Source organism: Pan paniscus, chromosome 8 (genome assembly GCF_029289425.2).
Source record: "Pan paniscus chromosome 8, NHGRI_mPanPan1-v2.0_pri, whole genome shotgun sequence".
Lineage (NCBI taxonomy): Eukaryota > Metazoa > Chordata > Mammalia > Primates > Hominidae > Pan > Pan paniscus.
In genome coordinates, this window is record NC_073257.2 from 33,512,096 (window position 1) to 33,536,270 (window position 24,175).

General features: G+C 36.7%; 1 protein-coding gene across 5 annotated transcripts in view; it reads right to left on the reverse strand.

Annotated features, from left to right (window-relative positions):
- The window catches only part of NEBL (nebulette), a 395,768-nt gene that overhangs the window by 47,587 nt on the left and 324,006 nt on the right, over positions 1-24,175 (reverse strand). The window contains exons 11-17 of one of the 5 annotated variants that reach the window (XM_003806692.5): positions 23,097-23,204; positions 17,957-18,067; positions 13,435-13,545; positions 8,208-8,318; positions 4,171-4,281; positions 3,894-4,004; positions 1,223-1,327 (exon numbers count right to left, since the gene is read on the reverse strand). The exons of the other annotated variants lie outside the window; for them this stretch is intronic. Coding sequence (XP_003806740.3) covers positions 1,223-1,327; positions 3,894-4,004; positions 4,171-4,281; positions 8,208-8,318; positions 13,435-13,545; positions 17,957-18,067; positions 23,097-23,204 — 768 coding nt within the window. The remainder of the gene's footprint in view (positions 1-1,222; positions 1,328-3,893; positions 4,005-4,170; positions 4,282-8,207; positions 8,319-13,434; positions 13,546-17,956; positions 18,068-23,096; positions 23,205-24,175) is intronic. 5 annotated transcript variants of the gene reach the window in all.

Below are 24,175 nucleotides of genomic sequence, written 5' to 3' on the forward strand. Positions count from 1 at the left end.
ACTATAGAATCACACAGCCTCTTTTCCTCATCCTTCCATCAAGACTTTCCCATTTCTCAGTACAGCCTGGCCATCCCTGTGGAGACCCAGCAGACACGTGACCAGCTTACTCTGAGAGCTGGCGCTTGCCAACTAATTAGGAGGTAGGAAATATTCCAGAAGTCCTCACACTTACTAGAATTTATATTTTGATGAGATGCTTGCTTAACTATTAATGACTGAGCTAATTCTCTCTTAAAATATTAGTTGTATGGTCATTTTTTACAATTTTAGAACAGAAGTCAAGTGTATACATTTATTAATGGACTCAGCCTCTTAATTAATAGTGCTGATGCACTATTTACAATAGCAAAGACATGGAATCAACCTGAATGCCCATCAATGATAGACTGGATAAAGAAAATGTGGTACATATACACCACGGAATACTATGCAGCCATAAAAAAGAATGAGATCGTGGCCTTTGCAGGGACATGGATGGAGCTAGATGCCATTATACTTAGCAAACTAATGCAGGAACAGAAAACCAAATACCGCATTTTCTCACTTATAAGTGGGAGCTAAATGATGAGAACACATGGACACATAGAGGCGAACAACACACACAGGGGCCTATCAGAGGGTGAAGTAGGAGGGGAGGGAGAGGATCAGAAAAAATAACTAATGGGTACTAGGCTTAACACCTGGGTGACAAAATAATCGTACAACAAATCCCTATGACACAAGTTTACCTATGTAAAAACCTGCACAGGTACCCCCGAACTTAAAATAAAAGTTAAAAAAAAAGTGCTGATGCAATTCCTCTTCCTCAAAATAAAAATATAGAAGTTTAGAAATTTATTAAGAATGAGTAAATGGTTTGATATATTATCAGTAAAAACAATCAATAACCAGGAATAAAATCACTTCTTATGACTATTTTCATCTTCAAAGTAAAATCTGTGTAGAAGAGACTTCTTTCCTGAGTTAAATTTTAAAATTTAGTTAATAACTGTCATTTATACCAAAGAGGAAATTTTGAATTTGTAATTCCTAAAAAATCATGAAAAATGATAATTTGTAAAAATTATCAGTATTCTTATTATTTTAAAGAAATAAAGATAATACACTTGCAGAAAATTCAACTAAGACAGCAGAAAACATCAGACAATGAGGAAAAAAGACCACTTCTTACAAAACAAAATTTCAAGGTGGCAACTGAAAAGAAGTAATGGCTACTCACTGCACTAATGTTTTGTTGAGTTGTCTTAATTCTCTGCATTTCAGGAGTATCTGCTATGGTAGAATAGTTAGAAAGCATCTTCTCTGCTTCATCTTTATACTTTCTCTGAAAACATAAACAGTTAATATAAACCTGAAACTATGTGTGTACACACATGTGAGAGGGAGGGAGGGAGGCAGGAAAGGAGGAAGGGAGAGAGAGAGAGTAAAAAACTGTTTTTACTGACTTACACTCCCAGAGAGAGAGAGAGAGAGGCGGAGAGACAGAGATAGAATGATACCATTCTTCGATCTCTACCATACGACATGGCTTCTAGATTTATGCTTTGCTTCCTACTTCAGGGGAAGATAGATTTGATTAAGGGAAAGTTACCAGTATTTTGAAGTTGAGATTAAAATCTTAATTTTCTCTCCACTAAATGAGCTACTATGAGCTCTAATACAACCCAGGCAATATCTTATCCTAGTACCAGCACTTACATTGTACTTACTATGTAATGGGTATTGTTCTAAATACTTAACACACACTAACTCATTTAATCAACCTGACAAGCAGACACTATTATTATTTCCATCTTACAGATGGAGAAACTGAAGTACTAGATAGTAAGTATCAGAGCCTCAACTTAAAACCAGGCTCTCTGATTCCAAAATCAGTGAAGTTAATTATTCTGGCAAACTACTTAAGAAAATGTGGCACATATACACCATGGAATACTATGCAGCCATAAAAAAATGATGAGTTCATGTCCTTTGTAGGGACATGGATGAAATTGGAAATCATCATTCTCAGTAAACTATCGCAAGAACAAAAAACCAAACACCGCATATTCTCACTCATAGGTGGGAATTGAACAATGAGAACACATGGACACAGGAAGGGGAACATCACACTCTGGGGACTGTTGTGGGGTGGGGGGAGGGGGGAGGGATAGCATTAGGAGATATACCTCATGCTAGATGACGAGTTAATGGGTGCAGCACACCAGCATAGCACATGTATACATATGTAACTAACCTGCACATTGTGCACGTGTACCCTGACACTTAAAGTATAATAATAATAAAATTAAAAAAAAAAAGAAAGGTAACTACTATTCATGTTGAAAATGCACCAGGCTTCATTACACCCTCGTAAGTATCCCAATTGTATTTCAGTGATTAAAATCCCTTAAAATTAGATATATTCTCACATCACACTAAAAAAAAATCTATGCTGTTAACGCAGGAAATCTGGCAGCTCAGGCACCTTCACTCTCAATACTTTTACTTTCAGGTGTATATATCATGGTTGTAATACTATATTTACATGATTATTAGATTTATCTGTAGCTTTCCAAGAGCAAAGCCATGTCTAGTTTTGCCTGCAAACGGGTGCTCAGGAGGTAATTACCTACTGAAGGAATGAATTTGGCATTCTTGAGAGAGTAAGTAACTCTTCTCCACTGACTCAAATGTCTATTTGTTGTTTAATGCATTGACCTAGGATTTTAGTTAAGCTGATATGGCCAAGCCAATGTCTCCAAGTTCACGAACACTGAGAACAGAAAAACACACACTTCAGGACCATCCCAGCGGCTGTGTCGGCTGCGGAGGCTGAGAGGCACACAAGTCCTCTGACATTTGACTCTGCCATCTTGATACTACCCTTTTGAACTAGTGGATGGTTAATGTCCTTGCTTATGTCTTAATCAGAATTTTAACAAATTTCACCAAATGTTGTTACACATTCCTTTCTGCATAAACTCCATTAATCAAATTAAATGCTATGGTCAATTTTAAATAACCATTTTCATTTTTTTCATTCCTTCTATTTTTTTCCATTGGGAGTCATTCTTTCTTAGTAAATGTTACAGCAAAGATATTATTTGCTAATGAATGTTTTTGCTCAAGTCAGATTTTATAAATAAATTCTTCTTCCATAAATTTTTGTGGTCATTACTTCTCCCACATCCAGCTTTGTTTACAGAATATGGGACAAGTATATTTGACAAATCTAAATTTTACCAAGAAAACCTCACTGTTCCCTTAATTTTTACCTAACGCTAAACTTCACTTTATACCTTGTGCAGCTTTAGCCACTGTTAGCTTTATTTGGAACTATTTTAATATTAATATTAATTATGAAATGGTTAAAAGACAAATCGTTTGTAATTTATTTTTCTGTAGTATTAGCAAAAGCATTTGAGCCAAGGGTCCAACAGGGTCAAAAAAAAAAAAAAAAAAAGAAAGAAAGAAAGAAAAGGTTAAAATATCCTTGGGCTGGGCACAATGGCTCATGCCCACTGAGGCAGGAAGATAAGCTTGAGCCCAGGAGTTTGAGGCTGCAGCAAGCTATGATGGTGCCACTGCATTCCAGCCTGGGTGAAAGAGTGAGACCTCCATCTCTAAAATTCAAAAAAAAGAAAAAATGTTTTAATGTCCTTGGACTCAAAACAAGGAGCCCCGACAGAGAGGCTGTAGCTCTCCATAAAGTCTGTTGCATTGAATCTATGACTGTTGTCCTATTAATTAGTAAGGTTAATCAAGTTTGGTCAATGGTTTCTTAGTGAAAGAGTACACTAACTCTGAATGCAATGCCCTCAGAAAGATATCATCCATAGAGACATACAAAGCACATGGCAACATGACATTGGAATACACGATTCTGAGCATCTTCATTCTTGACCAACCTGGCTATAGATTTCAGATGTCCTCTTGGCTCGAAGGATATCTGGGATATCCATGCTCGCTTGCATTCCTTTCCCTTTAATTTCATTTTCTAAGTCCTTCTTGTATTGTTTCTAAAAGAACAGAAAATAATCTTAGAGCTTTGCTTAAGCTTTAATAGCGATGTTGAAATTTACATGTTTGAATCTCAAAGCCAACCATGTGGAAAGAACACTTATGCTCTTTCTAGCTATGATTCACGGCATTTATTTTAAACTTTGTATCTCGCTGCTGTCTTACCTGGCTGGCCATCTCGGATGCTTTCTTAGCTCTCTGGACATCAAGAGTGTCTGTGCTCACCTGCATCCCTTTCCCTTTAATTTCAGTCTCCAGATCTCTTTTATAGTCTTTCTGCAGAAAATGAAACATGCAGTTAGTGCTCTCCAATCATTTGAGAAACTGCTCAAAAATCGAGATGTCATTTTGACATCAAGACCATGTCTTTTGGAATGAAGTTGAATCCTTATTTCTTTTATTTGTATAGAATAATAGAGTTTTTACTTGTGGTAGGAATATGACTTAGTATAACTTATTCACCAGTAATCAGAAGAATTTTTTTCTGCTAATCTGAATTAAGAAGAAGAAAAAACACAGCTAGCCAAGGGGAAAATTTAACATTTCAATATGATAAACTTGATATATTATTGGGTCATATATGGCTTAGTTAAGTGTCAGTCAAGAGTGATTGTAAAATTGCTGTTTTTCACTCTGTAGTGAATGAGTGTTGGTTGCTTCTCTGGAATCCACACCTTCTTTTCCCTTCATTGGCTCCCTAATTTGCCACTGGACAACTCAATGTTCCCACTCCTAAACCATCCAGCTTGGGTGAGACTGGCTCAAATCTCTGGACTTAGCTGGGCTTAAATAAATCATTATTCCCTTCACTGGCTCTCTGATTTGCCACTGGACAAGTCAATGTTCCCCACTCCTAAACCATCCAGAAACTGGCCCAAGTCTCTGGGATCTGCCGGACTCAATAAATCATTATACCCCATCACCCACACTGCAGAATTGGTTCCGGGATGCATGCATCTTTTTTTCCATATAAGAGCTGCTGGAAGCCTCTTTGCAAACAAGAATGTCTACCTAAGAACTGCAAGCTGAAACTATATCTCATTATTTGAGTCCTAGATCAGGCCGTGCCTAGGAATTTCTCTACTATTCAATCATAAGAACAACAAATAAGTTATCTCTGTTTTTTTTAAGCCAGTGGGAAATGGATTACCTATTGCTTACAAGATAGTCATAATTACATAGACACACATGTCTTTAGGGACTTTTGTCACATTTGAAAACTGATTATAAAATTCAGAAAGCTGTACATATATAAATTTGCATTTTCTATATGTATATTATTCTTCAAAGAAAAATGTTATTTTAAAAAAACTATTAACTATAGCCAATTAAATTTGCTTTAAAACAATTATTTCTTATTATGCTGACACACTCCATCCAGATTTGTAGATTCTCTGCTGTAAAGTAAATGTTGATTTGCTTATTAGGAGATCCTCAAATTTAGATAAGTGGTAAACAAAAATCTCAGTCTTGGAGTATTTTGCCTCCTGTCTTCCACTCATAACCCTTCCTGTTTTTACTGACTTACACTCCCAGTATCACTTTTCTAGATAAAAGTTTACATAATTATGTTTAACTTTCAAAATAATAATATTCAATTATTACTATGTCTACAGAAAGCACTCTGTTTTAGTCAGCCTGTTCAAAGCCCCAAAATGAAATGTTTCATTTGAAGGCCAACAAATATGATGAAACTGAGGCACTGATAACAGACAGCCACCAAGGTCTGATGGTAAAAGGATGTAACAATTTTTTAATATGAACTTTCAAATGTAAATGTGTTCTAAAGCACATAGACTACATTAGACACCCTTTGCATCAGTTATTTGTTGTCTGCATAACAAAACACACCAAAACTTAGAAGGTTTAAAACAACATGGCGGCATCTATATTCCAAGAGGGCAAACCCTAATGCAGAAGTGTGTTTATAGTCTGAGTCACATTTGCTGATGTCTCATTGGCTAAAGAAAGTCACATGGTCAAGCCCAGAGCTATGGGAAGGCTTGACTCTTGAGGGTCATTTGTGTCACAATAAGATCCATTGACTTTATTTGAAAAATAAACTTTTGATATTAAAAATAAACTACGGCAAAGTCCCGAACATTGGTTGAAAAGGATCTGAGCCTGTCATTTAGGCAAAATGGGACATGACTATGATTATATGCAAATGAGATTTTTATTATTATTATTTGGGGGGTTTTTATTGACTAAGACTCTCGGCCTGAGAGTGGAGACTTCACCAGAGCCACGTGAATCAATTTACACTGGATGTGACTGGAAACCATTAAAGAATTGCATGTGAGGAGAGTAACAAAATTTCATTTAATTGCCTCAAGGATTCTTCTCCTGCTGGGTTAAGAATGTCTACTAGGACCCTGGAGGCAGAGCTCGCAGTGAGCCGAGATTGCGCCACTGCACTCCAGCCTGGGCGAAAGAGCGAGACTCCATCTCAAAAAAAAAAAAAAAAAGAATGTCTACTAGGAAGGCAATAATAGCAGAATTCTGGTTAGGAAGCTATGGCAATGATCTAGAGGATAGAGATAGTGGCTTAGGACTAGGGTGGCAAGAAAGATGGACTTAGACCACCACTATGGGGGTGGCGTCAATAAAGCATGCTGATGACAGGAATCAAAGTGACTTCTATGCTTTGGTTGGCGCCATTTGAAGATTGGGGAAAGCTAACCTAGGGGAAAATTAGGGATTCTAGTTTTGGCCTGTAATGTTGAGATCCCATTATACATTTCCCTTGCAGACAACAAAAGATAAATGGTCACATATTCACATCCATGTTACAGAACACTTAATTTTTCTATAAGAATGAGGTAGACCTATATGAAGGAACATGGAAAAAAATCCTTAATATAAAGTGAGAAAACAATCAACCACTTAAATGGGGTCTGATCCCATTTAAGATTTTTTTAAGTCTCTGTGAGTACATGTGTATGTTTATCTATATAAACACAAAATAGATTTGGAAGGTTCCATAACAAACTTATAACAATGACTATCTCTCAGGACGAGAACAGAAGTAGGAAAGGGATAAAGCAGGTTTTCAAGTTCCTCATGCTCCTGGCCATCCACCCCTGGCCACCACTTCAAAATGGAACACTTATTGATCAGGAAACCTATACCATCTCCACTTCCTTTGTCTTATTCAATCATGGCAATCCCATTTCCCTGGCCAGTGCCTAAATCTGGGGATGTCAGTCATTTTCAAAACAACAGTAACTTCCCTAGCAGCTAAGCAGCTACCTCTGGCCTTCCAGATTTCCTGTAAGGTGTCAGTCCTGAGTCAGCTCTTCCTAAGTGCAAAGGTCACACAACAGGTCTCAGGATACTCCACTGAAGCCCCCACCTAACCAGCCTTGAGATAAGTGAACAGGACCCCTTCACCTGCACCCCGATTTTTTCTTCACATACACTTTTTATAAAATCATCACATCCCAAAGCTTCTTTACTCCAGTGATCTTTTTATATTCTCAGATTTTCTGGGGAAGTTCAAGAGGTGTAGAGAAAGTTCTAGGGTATTTCCTTTGAAAAATATGCATATGGTCTGACTCCTACAACCTTGTGATGTGATATCCATCCTGTCACAGAATTTAAGGAAAAACTTCTAAATCAATATCCTGTATCCCATGAAGAAAAAACTGGTGTTATCGGATGAATGAACATGGTCGTTCAGGTTATATCAGACCTCCATCCAAAATGCTGACTGTGTAGAAATTTCATGCGTGCTGATCATGTCAACAAAGGCTATTTTAAGAACATGCAATCAGACAGGAATGACTATTGTTCTCATGTAAAGTGTCCATATATGAAGTTCTGCTCAGAAATTTGGAAATACAGATATGCCAAGCAGCACATGATCCATTAAAAAATACCATGAAAATATTTATCATAGCCTAGATTACCATTAAATCTGTTGTATTCTGAAATAAGGTGTGCAGGGGAGTGCATGTGTGCATGTGTGTGTGTTCAATTAAAATGCCTTCCACCAAGCTTTCTTGATATATTGGAAGGATATGAGCAAAGCAAAAACTGTAAATTTTCAAACTGGCATAATGCTTTGGAAAAGTCTCCATTCCAAACTGTTAAACCAACTGCAATGCTTTGAGAAATTCCATATAGTAATCAAGTTGCTAATACGATTTGTTAGGTTCCAAAATATGAGTCTTAAGGCCTGCATCACGCACCCTACTAACCTCACTCGCTATCTCTGCAGCCTTCTTGGCATGCTGCATTTCAAGGGTGTCAGTGCCAGCTTGCATTCCTTTCCCTTTAATTATTGACTCCAGGTCTTTCTTGTATTCTTTCTGCAAAAGACAACATTTTACAACATTCAAACACTCAGTGGGCAAACATGCATCTGCAGTCAATGATACTAAAAAAAAAATAGTTAGACATATTTTACAAAAGAGGTAACAAAGCTCCTTGAGTACTATGAATGATCACTCACAACTAACTTTTCTGAACTGCTTAGAATGATAATCTCATTCTCACTGAAGAAGGGCATGCAAAGCTCCAAAAATGTTTAGTATACAAAGGCAATTGCCATGTGAAAATCTTCACTGACAATTTTCTTTGGGGCTGGAGGATAGGGAGGTGGGTGTAAATGAGCTTCTGTTGTACAAAACAGATGAACTTGGAGGCCAGAGCACTCACCAGCTGTATGACACTGAGAATGCTTAACCTTTCCAGTTTACTCATCTGCAAAATGAAGGTAGTAATGCAAGCATACCTCATTTTTATTGTGCTTTGTAGATATTGCATTTTTTTTTACAAACTGAAGGTTTGTGGCAACTCTGCTTGTCAAGCAAGCCTATCGGTGCTATTTTTCCAACAGTATGTGCTTACATGGTGTCTCTGTGTCACATTTTGGTAATACAATATTTCAAACTGTTATGGTGCTTTGTGATCAGTGATTTTTTTGTTTTGACAGAGTCTTGCTCTCTCGCGCAGGCTGGAGTGCAGTGGCGTGATCTCGGCTCACTGCAACTTGTGCCTCCTGGGTTCAAGCGATTCTCCAGCCTCAGCCTCCCGAATAGCTGGGACTACAGGCATGCACCACCACATCCAGCTAATTTTTGTATTTTTAGTAGAGACCAGGTTTCACCACGTTGGCCAGGCCGGTCACGAACTCCTGACCTCAGGTGATCCACCCACCTCGGCCTCCCAAAATGCTGGGATTACAGGTGTGAGCCACCGCATCTGGCCAATCAGTGATCTTTGATGTTACTATTGAGACAGACAGATAGGAGGGGGTCACTGGCAAAACTCCAACTGGCCTGTGCACTGGGAAGAGCATGAGCTGGGGTGGAGCCACAGAAGTTCCGGCAGTTTGCAAGAGGGAGGAGCCTGGCCTCTCCTATTCCTGTGTGGAACCTGGGATTCAAACTGTGAGGTGGGAAGCACTCTAGCAGGGACTCTGGCCTTGCAGAGAGTCCCTGTTTCCCCCTTTTCTTCCTTTACACCCAATAAAACTCTGCTTTACTCACCCTTCAAACTCTCTGCAAGCCTAAATTTTCATGGCCATGGGACAAGGACCCTGTCTTTAGCTGAACCAAGAAGAAGTCCTGCAACACTATTGTAATTGTTGGGAGATGCCACCAAATGCACCCCTATAAGTCAGTGAACTTAATCGAGAAATGTTGTGTGTGTTCTGGCTGCTCCACTGATCAGCCGTTCCTCTATCTCTTTCCCTCTCTTTGGGCTTCCCTATTCCCTAAGTCAAAACAATATTGAAATTGGGCCGATTAGTAACCCTACAATGGCCCCTAGATGTTCAAGTAAACAGAAGAGACGTGCTTTAAATCAAAAGCTAGAAATGACTGAGCTTAGTGAGGAAGGGATGTCAAAAGCCAACACAGGCCCAAAGCTAGGACTCTTGTGCCAAACAGTTATTCGAGTTGTGAATACCAAGGAAAAGTTCTTGAAGGAAATTAACAGTGCTACCCCAGTGAACACATGAATTATAAGAATGTGAAACAATCCTATTGCTGATATAGAGAAAATTTTAGTGGTCTGAATAGGTCAAACCAGACAAAACATTCCAGACACAACATCCCCTTAAACCAAACCTAATCCAGAACAAGGCCCTAACCCTCCTCATTTCTGTGAAGGCTGAGAGAGGTGAAGAAGCTGCACAAGAAAAGTTGGAAACTAGCAGAGGTTGGTTCATGAGGTTTAAGGAAAGAAGCCATCTCCATCATATGAAAGTGCAAGGTGAAGCAGCAAGTGCTGATGGAGAAGCCACAGCAAGTCACCCAGAAGATCTAGCTAAGATAATTAACGAAGGTAGCTACACTAAACAACAGATTTTTGATGCAGACAAACCAGCCTTCTATTGGAAAAAGATGCCATCTAGGACTTCCATAGCTAGTGAGGAGAAGTCAATGTCTGCTTCAATTCTTCAAAGGACAAGCTGACTCTTATTAGGGTCTAACGCAGCTGCTGACTTTAAGTTGCAGCCAATGCTCATTTACCATTCTGGAAATCCTAGGGTCTTTAAGAATTATGCTAAATCTACTCTGCCTATGCTTTATAAATGGAATAACAAAGCCTGGATGACAGCACATTTGTTTAAAGTATGGTTTACTGAATATTTGAAGCCCACTGCCAAAACCTAATGTTCATAAAAGAAAGACTCCTTGAAAATATTAATGTTCACTTACAATGCACCTGGTCACCAAACAGTTCTGATAGAAATGTATAAGGATATTCATGTTTTCGAGCCTGCTACACAACATCCATTCTGCAGCCCATGGATCAAGGAAAATTTTTACTTTCAAGGCTTATTATTTAAGAAATACATTTCATAGGGCTATACCTGTCATAGATTGTGATTCCTCTGATGAATCTGGGCAAAGTAAATTGAAAGCCTTCTGAAAAAGATTCACCATTCTACATGCCATTAAGAAGATTAGTGATTCATTAGAGAAGTACAAAATATCAACATTAATAGAAGTTTGGAAGAAGTTGATTTCAACTCTCATGGATGACTTTGAGGGGTTCAAGACTTCAGTGGAGGAAGCAACTGCAGATGCAGTGGAAATAGCAAGAGAACTAGAATTAGAAGTGGAACTTGAAAATGTGACTGAACTGCTGCCATCTCATGATCAAACTTGAATGGATAAGGAGTTGCTTCCAATGGACAAGCAAAGAATGTGGTTTCTGAAGATCAAATCCTTGTGAAGATGCTGTGATCATTATTGAAATAACAACAAAAGATTTAGGATACTACAAAAACTTTGTCATTAAAGCAGCAATGGGTTTGAGAGGTTGGTCTCTAATCTTGAAAGTTCTACTGTGGGTAAAATGTATCAACAACATCACATGCTACAGAGAAATCTTTCATGAGTGGAAGAGGCAATTAATGTGGCAAACTTCATTGTCATCTTATTTTAAGGAATGGCCACAGTCACCCCAACCTTCAGCAGCCACCATCCTGATCAGTCGGCAGCCATCAACATAGAGACAAGACCCTCCGCCAGCGAAAAGATTACCACTTGCTGAAGGATCAGATGATCATTAGCACTATTATAAATAAAGTACTTTAAATTAAGATATGGATGTATTTTGAACATAAGCCTATTGCATACTTCTTAGACTACAGTATGGTATAAACATAACATGTATATGTATGGAGAAACCAAAAAGTTCATGCGAATCACTTTATTGTGATATTTGCTTTATTAGAGTGGTCTGGAACCAAACCCATAGTATCTCCACAGTGTGTCTGTACCTCCATGTAGGATCCATTGTGAGGATCAATGACAGTGCATAGCACAGAGGAGATGATCAACACCTGACACCTTCTTCCAGTTTTTCAATCTTATTCTCCTAGGCCAGTCCTTCCTTCTCCTAATAAGGCCTAATTAATGCTGCTCCTGCCGCCATCCTGCCATTCAACCGCATCTGTCTGTACTTTGCCATTGAGAGAATAAAACAACTTTTACACATGCTACTGACAAGTAATTACAAGACAGTCTCTGCATGTGGATTGGACATGTCACGGCAACAGAAGAATTTGCAGAAAATGACTAATGTAGGGATAATATGATGACAATGTTAGCCACAGACCTCACCAGGGGCACGTGTTTTTATGGCTGACCAGCATCCATTCCTCCTCCTTCTGGCAAAAAGCTCCATGATTTCCTTTTGGGAAATGACCTCTAAGTTCTCTCAATCCATACCCTTGGGAGGGATTGATTTCCATCACCTCCCTAGTCCCCACATATATTTTTAATTCTACTAAAGTGCCTTTTAAATGTTTCCTTTATTTAAAGAACGTGAATATAGCCGAAATTAAGGTCATGTTTTAAACACATAAAAATGTAGAATGTTTTCTATAAGACACTGTTAAACTACCTCAACAAATGGGTGACCATGAGAGGATAATCAGCACATTCTACTCCCCCAACCCCAGACACAATGATTATGCCAGGTGTGAGCACAGGATAGAGATTAATCCAAGGAGATTCAAACCTAAGACTTTGATTGGAACTATAAAAAGGGATGTTCACTTCCCATTGGGATTACTGGCCATAGATATGAGTTATCCTGTTATTAAGAGGGTTCATTGCATGGAGATAGCCTTCCAGAAGCAAAGCCAATAGTGAAGATAACAGAACCAAGAGATGGAGGAAGAGAGACATCATCTGAATTCTACCTTGACAGTAACTCAATCTTCGGATTTTCTATTCCATGAGTGAAGACATCTCCTTTGATGCCTACCCTAGTTTGAGTTGGGTTTCTGTCATCTGTAACCTAAGAGTCACCATCACCATCGTCATCGCTATCATCATCATCATTATCATCAGAGTTTCAAAATATGGGGACAAGGCTTTAAGCTCTTTCACTGCTAAATTCAGCCAAAGTCTCTTAAAAGCACAGTGACACTATATGACCCAAAGTAATGACATAATACAAGGATTACAGGACTGAAAACACTTCAGAGACATTTCAGTTCTCCTTATAAAGTGCATGAAAAGTGAGCAGAAACCACTTTCATTTGATAAAGAGGCTGAATAAGGTTCAAACAGCAGCCCAGGGCAAGACTGGGAGAGTCAGTTGGGTTATGAGTGGCAAAGCATGTGAACTTTCTACCTGCAGTTACTGATGGACCATAATAACATACCTTCCCAATCATCTGCCTTCTACCTGCTTAAAAGATGAAGTTAAATCTCATTAAACTATTTTCGTTTATTATATGGATTTTCTCCAAAGTGGGGAAACGGCCATTTTTTTCACATCACATAGAAAGGGGATTTTAAAAAAAATTAATAGTCCAAGAAAAGACTACAAGGATATAGCTGTTTACAATCACTTACATATAAAAGTTATAGATGTATAGAACCTTTGAGAAAGATTGACAAATAAGAAAGTCAGCTAAAAACATATTCATCTAAGGTGTTAAATAAACATACTCACCTCACTCGCCATTTCAGAGGCTCGCTTTGCTCTTTGGATATCAAGAACTTCTGAATTAAGTTCCATTCCTTTCCCTTTTATTTCATTTTCCAAATCTTTTTTATATTCTTTCTATGAGACAAGAATATCACAGTTCAAAACTTAGCAGGAATCACTTTATTCAGTGTGCTATTCTACATGTTTTCTAGAGATCACAGAAATGAGAAAATATTACTAGGAAGGAATGAATCAGACAGCTAAGTATTCATGCTTTTTTCCTACAGACACTTCATTTTCCCCTCTACCAAGTTCAGAGTGGCTTCCAATATTTTCAGCCTTTTCCTTTTCATACTTTCTGTCAATATGTTTTGGTACCATAGTGGATTTTTTTTAAAGACATCTTCTCTTTCAATGGTGGGGAAGATCTTAAGAACACGTGTTCCTTATTAATTGTTAAAACTATTTTTGAAAGTTCTATAAAACATGCATTACCAAAAAAGAACATGGTTGCAAAAGAATGGAAAATTACAAAATCAAAAGGAGTGATGTAGCCAAAGGTTTTTTTTAAAGTTTAAAAAGTGAGCAGAAACCACTTTCATTTGACTCAGGTCATTCCAAAATTATAAGCAGCCCATTCCAATGTCTAGTAAGCTATTAGGAGTTTCAATTACTTGGGCTCACCACAGCCTGATAGATGGTACTTGAAAGCAGATACTTCAAGCACTATCCATCACAATTACTTTAGGTATTTACTTTACCCTTCTACAAGCCTCAGAATATTTCAAGGCCCCCTTTATTATCTCTGATGGAATCTATGGCTCAACATTCATGATGATGAATGGAATCATCCATAGATAATGAAATGTGCATAGATGATGGAATCTATGGCTCACGATGATGATGATGATGATAGTGATGATGATGGTGATGGTGACTCCTAGGTTGCAAATGACAGAAACCCAACTCAAACTAGGGTAGACCAAAAAGGAGATGCATTCACTCATGGAATACAAAATCCAAAGATTGAGTTATTGTCCAGTTGGAATTCACATGATGTCTCTCTTTCTTCATCTCTTGGTTCTGTTTTCTCTATTGGCTTTGCTTTTGGAAGGCTGTCTCCATGCAATTTAAAGAATTGGAAAACCAAAACATTTTCTACAAATTAATAATAGTTTGAATTTCACCCATTTGAATGTCATATTTTAAGTAGATCCAAATGCCTTCTATGAATACTTACATACAACTTATTTTTCTCTGCTAATGAGTTGCTTGTTTTCTTACTTAATTGCGTATGAAAATCATAAATATCTTATTCCTATTCAACTAAATTGCATTTATGATTAACCTGCCAGATGAAAGACGAAATTTCCTTTATTGATAAGAAATCAGGTTCCAGTTAATTCTAGGGTTCATTTCATGTTACTTTCCCTTCATCCATTATAATTAAATTAGCCTGTCCTCTGCTCAACTAATAGCTTACTAGACATTGGAATGAACTGTTTTATAATTTTGGAATGATCTGAGTCAAATGACCCGAGTGAAAGTCAGACCTCTTTCATTTATTTCGTGGTGTGACCTTCGGGAGTACTTTTAAGTAACTCAACCTTGATTTCCACCCTGGTGAAATGAAAATAAAAATACTTGTTCTAGTAATGTCAAAGGGCAATGGGGGGATCATAGGAAATGAAATATGAAATGATACTTTGAACACTCTAATGCAATGTCAATGTAAAAACCACAAAGTAAAAAATGCAAAGTTCATTTGAAGCTAAATGCTTACACTTAGAAAGGGAAGTAATAATTTAATTAAGTCACCAAAAGTCCTCTTTTTCAAATTAGACAAGCTATAACTATTTTTTAAGTTAATTTTTAAAAAATTCTTATTGGAAGTTGACAATTTATGGTTGCGTATATTTATGGGGTACAGAATTGCCATAATTTATGAATACAATGTGAAATAATTAAATCAATCTAAATAATATATCCATTACCTCAAATATTTACTTTTTCGTGGCGAGAACATTTGAAATTTACTCTTAGCAATTTTGAAGTGCACTATATACTATCTTCACCACACTGTGCACTAGATCTCAAAAAAAGTATTCCTCCCGTTTAGAGATTTTGAACTCTTTGACTATCACCTTCCCATTCCTCCCACCCTCCAGCCTCTGTAACCACCATTCTACTTTCTGCTTCTAGGAGTTCAAGTATTTTAGATTCCACATAAAAGTGAGAATATGCAGGATTTGTCTTTCAGTGCCTGGCTTATTTCAGCTGGCATCATAGTCGTTATGAACTATATGTTTCTGTCCCACCAAAACCCGTATGTTGAAGCCCTAGCCCCCATTGTGACCGTACTTGAAGGTGGGATCTTCGGGAGGTGATTAGGGTTAGATGGGATTGTGAGAGTGGGACTCCCTTGATAAGATTAATATCTCTAAAGGAAGGAGGAAAAACACCACAGTTCTATCCCTCTACTGAAGTCACAGCACAAAGGTGTCTGTCTGCAAGCCGGTAAGAGGGCCCTCACTAAGAATCAAATCTGCCAGCACCTTAATCTTGGACTTCCCAGTCTCCAGAACTTTGAGAAAAGTCTGTTGGTTAAGCCACTTAGTCTGTGGTATTTTGTTATAGCAGCCAGAACAGACCAATACAATACAGTGTTCTGAGCCTTTTCCTACCCTGATGCATGTATTCTGAATTAATAAATTAAGACTCACTCCAAAACAGGAATAAAAGAAAAAGGCAATGGCACATAGTAAAGTCATTTATGAATCTCAAAATAGACTTCACATTGCCATTTGTATATGCGTGATAAAAAAAGATTCTCCTTTAAAAAAATTAACATAAATAGTGTATTTTTAAATGGAAGACAACAGTAGTAGGAAGTTGCCATTATCTGAAATTGTTTTAAAAATAATTATTAAACATTTTTCTTCCAAAAAGCCTTATGGCCATCTATTTCTCTTTTTTCCTTTTATTTTTAGTTGACACATAATTGTACATATTTATGGGATACAGAGTGATATTTTAATATGTGTACACAACATATTATGATCCCATCAGGGTAATTAGCATATCCATCACCTCAAACATGTATCATTTCTTTGTGTTGTGAACACTCAAAATCCTCTCTTCTAGCTTATTAAAAACATCCAATCAATTATAGTTAACCATATTCACCTTACGGTGCTGCAGAACACCAGAGCTCATTCCTTTGTATCCATTAACCAACCTCTCCCCATCCTCTCCTCCTGCCACTGTGTCCTAGCCTCTAATACCCACAGCTCTACTCTCTAGGAAGTTGCCATTTGCTTAGCCTTCAACTTCAAAAATTTTGACTAGGAACTAGAAGTGAGAAAAGATAGTGCAGCAAGAGAACTCTTATAGAAATTACATGTCTATTTCAGCACAATATATATTACAACACTGAATCACATTAAATTTCTAAAACCAGTTAAACGGTATGGCCAGTTAGCATTTGCTTATTAAAGAAGTTCATGATGATGTGCTCCTATAGGCAATTAATCTCAAATTTATTTCACTGGTCTAAGAGATTTCCTTCAGGAATACTTTCCTCAGTTCAAAAATTCAAAATGAAATGAAATTTCATATATATGTATGTAATATACATTCCATTTAAATATCATAAAATATATATTATATTGTGTATAAGATATATATACAAATATTACATGATATACTACATTTATACTTAGGAAACAGTTTCCCTTAATATAAAGAGTATATAAGCAGATTTGGAAAAGCTATGAGCTACTTTTTGACCATTTAAAAAACAAACAAAAAAAGTTTTTAAAGGGGTGGACTATAGACATGATATTTTTAGTTTTAAGGTCTTAATATTAAGCAAATTTAATATATTACTTGTGAGCAAAAAGTGCACCATTATGTTTTTGGGGAAATTTTTGCAGAGAATAAAATAAAAAGTGGACATGAGTTCCTCTATTCTATATGTTAAATATATTATTTTTCCCTACTTAGAACACAAACTACTTATAAGTAATGTAGCGTTTATCCAGACCTTCACATGTGAGCATCTTATTTCTGAAATCAAACGTCAAGAAAGGGAGAGAACTCTGGTCTTTTTCCTCCTTCCTTTAGAGACATTTGCTGCAGGAAAGCGACAGGAAAAGTTGGTTCTAAAATGTTTTTATAATAACTAAATTTGAAAGAATCAAGCTCTCTCCACCCATATTCAAAACATTTTTTAAAAAACTGCTATAAAGCTATAAAACTATTTATAGAGCTTCTGAGCTACAACTAAAACAAAAAACTAGGCTGTTTTTCAAGTTTTCCCAGGAAATCTGGGTAATTTCTTCTCACAACTTTAATTGGAAATGTTAACACACACTTTCTTGTTTCTAATGAAAATGCAAAACTTTATTAGTGAAGATCAAAGTGAAAAAAAAGAGTAATGCCTTAATATCTGAAACACTCAATTAGTAGAGAATTAGGTAAACATTTCCTGGGGATTTTCTTTACTTTTCTTCGTAATATTTAATAATAAACACCAAGATCGTACCTCCCTCAGAAGGTTGGTGATGTACTTTACATGTAAAAATTCTGGAGTCTTGTCTAAATCCAGTGATGACCTTCCTTTAATCTCCTTCTCAAAATCCTCTTTGTAAACTTTCTGTTAAATAAGACCACATAATTTTAAAGTTAGCAAATATCAGTGACCATTGAAAAGAGATTTGAACAAGAGTTCCCAGAACAAAAATGATGTTTTCTTAGGTAGTTCTACCACCTAAGGGTCATCCTATCAACAGGGAAATAAGTTCAACTTTGTCTTAAATTTTAGAATTCTACCAAACAAAGGAGAATTATTAAGTGGACTCTTCCTCTGGTAAATCATTCTAAGTGAGGCTTTCTAACGTCTTACTAGCCTAGGATTAACATCAGCCCATTTTTCGGAGGAAACCAACGAGATTGGCTATTTGACTGGATCCCCCAATTGGTTTACTCCAAGGTGAGTGGATCCACTGACTGGGGGAAAATCTGGTGGCACAGAAGCCATTCAAACCACCTTCAAACCCAAGCAGCATTAATGTTCATGTCCCCATCATCCTTCTTCATCAGACTTTTGCAAATTCAGGAAATATCACTTCTAAAATGTAATGATGCATGAGGGTTAGGGAGGGGGTTTCCTTTTAATGATTTTGGAGTTGAGAATATTTCTCTACCATCTATGGTGTTTGATATGAATGAAGTTGTGCTGTGAGGAGAATTTTATCTTGAACCTTATAACTGAACTCCTCCTTTAAGGGAGAGTTCACAACAAGAAATGAAAGGTGGATGCGACGGTGATAGTTGGGGGCTTAGATTCAGACCACCATTAGCCTTTTTAAAACACTGAGCCACTCTTTGGCTATGGTTCTCTAAATTCTAACATTTGAACTACACATTTGAAAAATCAGTGATAATGCATGCTTTATGACTATAAAGACAGCCTCTCTAAATAACAAAAATATCCATCCATGTGAAATATCTACTAAACAAGGGCCCAGATTTTACCAGCCAAATGTTTTGTTCAAATTGCATCCCTGAAATGATAAAAGCAAATAAATTCTGCATAAAATTGTTATTCAGGCAAAAAGAGAAGCTATTTCCAGGTTGATTATTTATTCATTATAGAGATAGGTAATTTTATAAAGAATGTCTCTAAACCATGAAGGAGAATAAGAGAAGCATGCTGTCTCCTCACTTAGCACGTGTGTTCCATACAGCAATCTAACAAACGATGTGGATATAGCCATAAGGAGAGAAACAAAGGATGTTCTGAAAGTCTAACAAAGTTAAATAACCAGTTGCATTGAGAACATCCTGAACTAAAGAACTGAGATACAATGACCAAAAACAACAACTAGAAACTTTCCTCTTCCTTATGTGGAATTAGTAGAGATAACAGTTACAAGGCTGAATCTAGGGCATCTCTAGGCTAAAAAGGACTCTTTAAATGGTGAAATAGAAATATGTCTATGCATTCACACATTCATTTACATCAGCTAATTCACTTCAAAAAGCCCTTCTGGAAAAAAAAACTTATTTTACTGAAGTAAGTCATTAAGGGAGGTTAATTACGACTAGAAGTAGCCAAAATACATAGCTAGAAAAAAAAAAAACCTTTTGGGTATGCTTTTTGAAGAAAGCAGTATTTGTGAAATAAGACAAAGAACTTTTCAAGCCAAATTTAAAGATTTCCTCCAGAAAACACACACATTAAGCCTATATCTGCCATTGGAAGAAAGTATGATAAACTTAATTATAGGCCATAGCAAAGATACCAGTGGCTTTTCTTGGGATCATAAATACTTAAGTTTACCTGTAAGAGGTTCCTTGAGGAACTCATAGTCAAACCTACCTCTTGGGAATAAAAAAACATCTCTAAGACAAATGATTCTCTTTATACCTACTTCATCAGTCCTATATTTAAAAATATTTTTTACACCAAACTTTGTCTAAGACTTTTAGCTACTTTATTTTTCTGGCCTTTAGCATATGAATTGGGTCCAAAGATACTTTCTACTGAAAGATTTCACTCTCCTCAAGAAATGATGGTTGAGCCTAAAACATCTAATAGTCAATGACTATAATTAAAGGGAATATATGTCAGGGAAAACATGTCTCACTTGGCAAGAGTGAGAGAAGAAGTTGGGTGAAGAAAAGAGAGACTATCTAAAATCCCAAATCATAAATTACTGTCATTTCTACTACAGAAACATAGTATTTGAATATATTAATCATGAATTATAAGTTTCTGGATTTATCAGTGAAAGGAAAGTTATCCACAGAAGGAAATAAGAAAGTTAAGAAACTGTGCAACCAGAATGATAAAAGGTTGCTCAGCATGAATGTTTCTAGGGCTGAGGATCAAAGAAGAGGGGAGGGGGTAAAGGGAAAGGGGCAGGGGAGGAAACTAGAAGAGGAGGTCTAGCCTGAAATACTGATGCTGCCAGAAATGTTCTCAGAAAAGGAAAGTGATTTTTGATCCCTGTGTCTTTCAGTGAAAATGTATGTTAACAACTCCATAGTGTCTTAACCCATTTCCGTTTTGCCTCAAGAATATTCTTGTCTCTAATCCTAACGTAACATTATAAACCTGTCTGCTCCATTAGAATTAGAGACAAGGTCTGTTTAGAAATAACTCCAAGAACAGTTTTTATATTTTATTTTCACGTTGAAAATCAGGTCCGATTTGCTTCAGCCCCAAAGAGCATGTTTATGTAAAATTAAATCAGTGCTGGCAGCAAACTGCACATTTTTTTTCTAAATGGGAAATGGGTTAACCTTTCAGAAGACCCACTAAGCAAAAGCACTATGATAGCTCCTGAAAACAGAAACCTTTCTCTGGGCTGTGGGTCAGTGACAATGGCCACATTATCTCTACAAAACGGGGACATTCATTGGGTGGCTCTACTCCATCCAAAAAGTGCTGCTGCAGAAAAAAGTGCTGCTGCAGTGGAAGATAGTAAAGCAATGAAAAGAATGTATAAAATACTTTATATACTTTATACAGTGTTTACAAACTATTATCTAAAGGAAGAAAAGGTATTCTAGGGAAATTTATTCCATTAAATGTAAATTTTTGTAGGGTTTCTGAACTTTGACCAAATTCACTAGTATCAATTCACTTGAAACAAATAACTAATTTAATCAAAATGGTTACTTCATATTTCTTTATCAGATTCCTCTTCATTGGCTTAAGAAGATACAAGACAGGAGTCTCCAATCCTTAGACCATGGACCAATATCAACCATGGCCAGTTAGCAACCCGGTAGCAAAGCAGGAGGTGAGCAAGGGTGAGGGAGCATTCCTGCCTGAGCTCTGCCTCCTGTCAGATCAGCGGTGGCATTAGATTCTCATAGAAGCACAAACCCTATTATGAACTGTGCATGCAAGGGATCTAGGCTGTGCACTCCTTATGAGAATCTAACTAAAGCCTGATGATCTGAGATGGAACAGTTTCATCCTAAAACCATCCCCTCCAACACCACCACCACTCGCCAGTCCATGGAAAAATTGTCTTCCATGAAACCCGTCCCTGGTGCCAAAAAGATTGGAGACCACTGAATAAGACATGAAAAATACAAGTAATTCTTTTTCCTTTTTGCTTGAAGAAGAAATTAAACAACTTTGTCTATTCAATAAACCATGGTAATATCTGAGCGCCTTTTTCCCAAGAAGATTGAATTATAACATTTCAACAAATAGCATAGGTAATGCTTACAAAATTCCTGAGAGTTTTTTGTCCACAAGTTATCATTTCTGCCTGTTTTGATGTTGTTATTGGGCAACAGAAAGGATCTTATTCATTGAGCATGCCTAGCATGAAGCATCAAGGTTGTATTGGACTGAGACCAGCATCCACTATTTCTGTCCCTTTGCATTAAGAACCCAGCTGCACCCACAAAACTGTGATATAGGCTGCAGACAAAACCTTGTGTGTCTGATCCTGAAAAGGTAAGAAGGAAAACACACACACATACACATACAAATAAGTCTCGCTGGAACAGAGAAAAAAAAAGCGTGGGGAATATCGAGATGTTACTTAGCATAATCTTAGGTTGAGAATAAAGTAGGTAAGTAGAAAACACTCTTAATTGTTTATTGAAAAAAAAATCAATCAAATACGCCGCCTGTGCTTTGAATGTGTCCCCTCAAAGTTCGTGTGTTGAAAACTTAATCCCCAATGCAACACTGTTGGGGGGTGGGAACTCTAAGAGGTGATCAGGCCATAGGGCTCTGCCTCATGAATGGATTGATGCCAATGTCATGGGAATGGTTTTGTTACCATGGGGTTGGATTCCTGATAAAAGGATGAGTTTCCCATCTCCTCCTCTAAGGCGTGTGCAAGCACTCTCTGTCTTTCCACCTTCTGCCATGGGATGATTCAGCAAGAAGACCCTTGACAGATGTGAATCCTTGGATTTTGAACTTCCCAGCCTCCAGAACTGAAAGAAATTAATCTCTGTTCTTTACAAATTGCCCCGTCTGTGGTATTCTGTTATAGCAACACAAAACGGACTAAAACTTAAACTAAAGAGAAAAGGGAATCATTCATGATTTTGACCAGGTGCTAAAACATTAACATTTACTGGATACAGAATTTCATCTAAGACAATTTCAGTAGACACATTCTTAATCTACAGAGAACACCTTCCTAGCATCATTACTTTGAGGACTAAATGAGCTGACATATATAAGTCTCTTAGCATATTACCTAGCATGTAGTAAGTATTTTAAAAATGTTAGTTCTATTTTCATTGAAAAAAAAAAAGGGGGCCAGGTAAATAAAGCAACCAGCTATTCGTTTTTAGTTTTTATGAACTCATCATAGTTTTACATTAACATCTGAAAGGCAAAAGGTAAAATTAACATTTGAAAGTGTCAGTTATATTATCATAGAAAATTAGAACTGAGGGGGATTTTAAAAGCTCATCTAGCCTGAGATCCAATTCACCAATGAGAAAAGCTAAGGACCAGATAAACTCAATGACCTAGACAAGATCCCAGGCAGTGGGTGGCTGGGTCTAGAAAGCAGGTCCTTGAATCTGCCCACAGCAGCACTCTTTCTTCCAGACCCACTGAACATTCTGCGTCCTTTCAAATGACAAAACATCAAATTTACATTAAACAATTAGTAACAAACTAATTGACCTACTTCACTTTGCATCTTTTGAGCCTCCTTTGAAGCTTGATATGATGGTGTCTCAACAAATTCAAGCATTGGCTTTCCCTTATTTTTCTCATATTCTTCTTTATATTTCACCTTCATTGGAAAAAGAAAAGCATGTACAAATCGAAAGTCCTTATACAAACAGAGAAAACTGAGAAAAAATATATGTTCAAAACTAGTCATCTTGTTGTCTAAAATCATATTATTCTGGCCATTTAGGTTGATCACTGGGTTCCCTTTGGTTAATGACATACAAGGAAAGTAAACAGGTAATATAAAATTTCTTAAGGGATAAAAATAATTTAGAACAACTAACTAATGTAGTTCTAGGAGTTGTATAAAGTATCTTGTCAAATGGCTGGAATATATAGATATGTATCGTATATATGGGGTTACACATGTATATGCAAATGGCATACACATGTGTGCATAGGTAGCAGGTGTGAGAAAGAGAGAGATCCTTGAGGTTGCATTGATGTCTATTGGTAAATCAAGAATAAGAAAGACAACATGGGTATGATTCTCCATTTTTTCTGTCAAACGGAGGATGATGTCCTCCAGGGATGCTGAATTTTTTCATAGACACTGAGTAAAACACTCACACAGACCTTATACGATTTATATCAATTTCACTATGCAATATTTAATATCATATTATGAATTATTTAATTCAATTACAGTCTAATCCTCATCTTACTTCGGTTTATAAAATGAGTGATATTTTTTATCTTCCAATAACAAAAAATAATATGTAAGCCATCATGATGGTTGGCTTTTTAAGCAATATACTGTTTAAAATTAAACTCATAGACGTTTTTATACTTTGTTTCATTCAGAAATGTGCTCTTGATAAAATTTATGTTTAATAATTATCTATAAAATTATTTCTTAAGTTATTAAAATAATAATGTTAATGATAATTCAACCCAAGAGAAATTTCTCAAACTTAGAACTTTATGAAACAGGAAATATGACACATTTTAAAATACCTATTTGTAGACATAATTTTGTTGCAAAGAGTATGATAGAGTGATCAATAAAGTATCAGGAAGTATAATAGCATA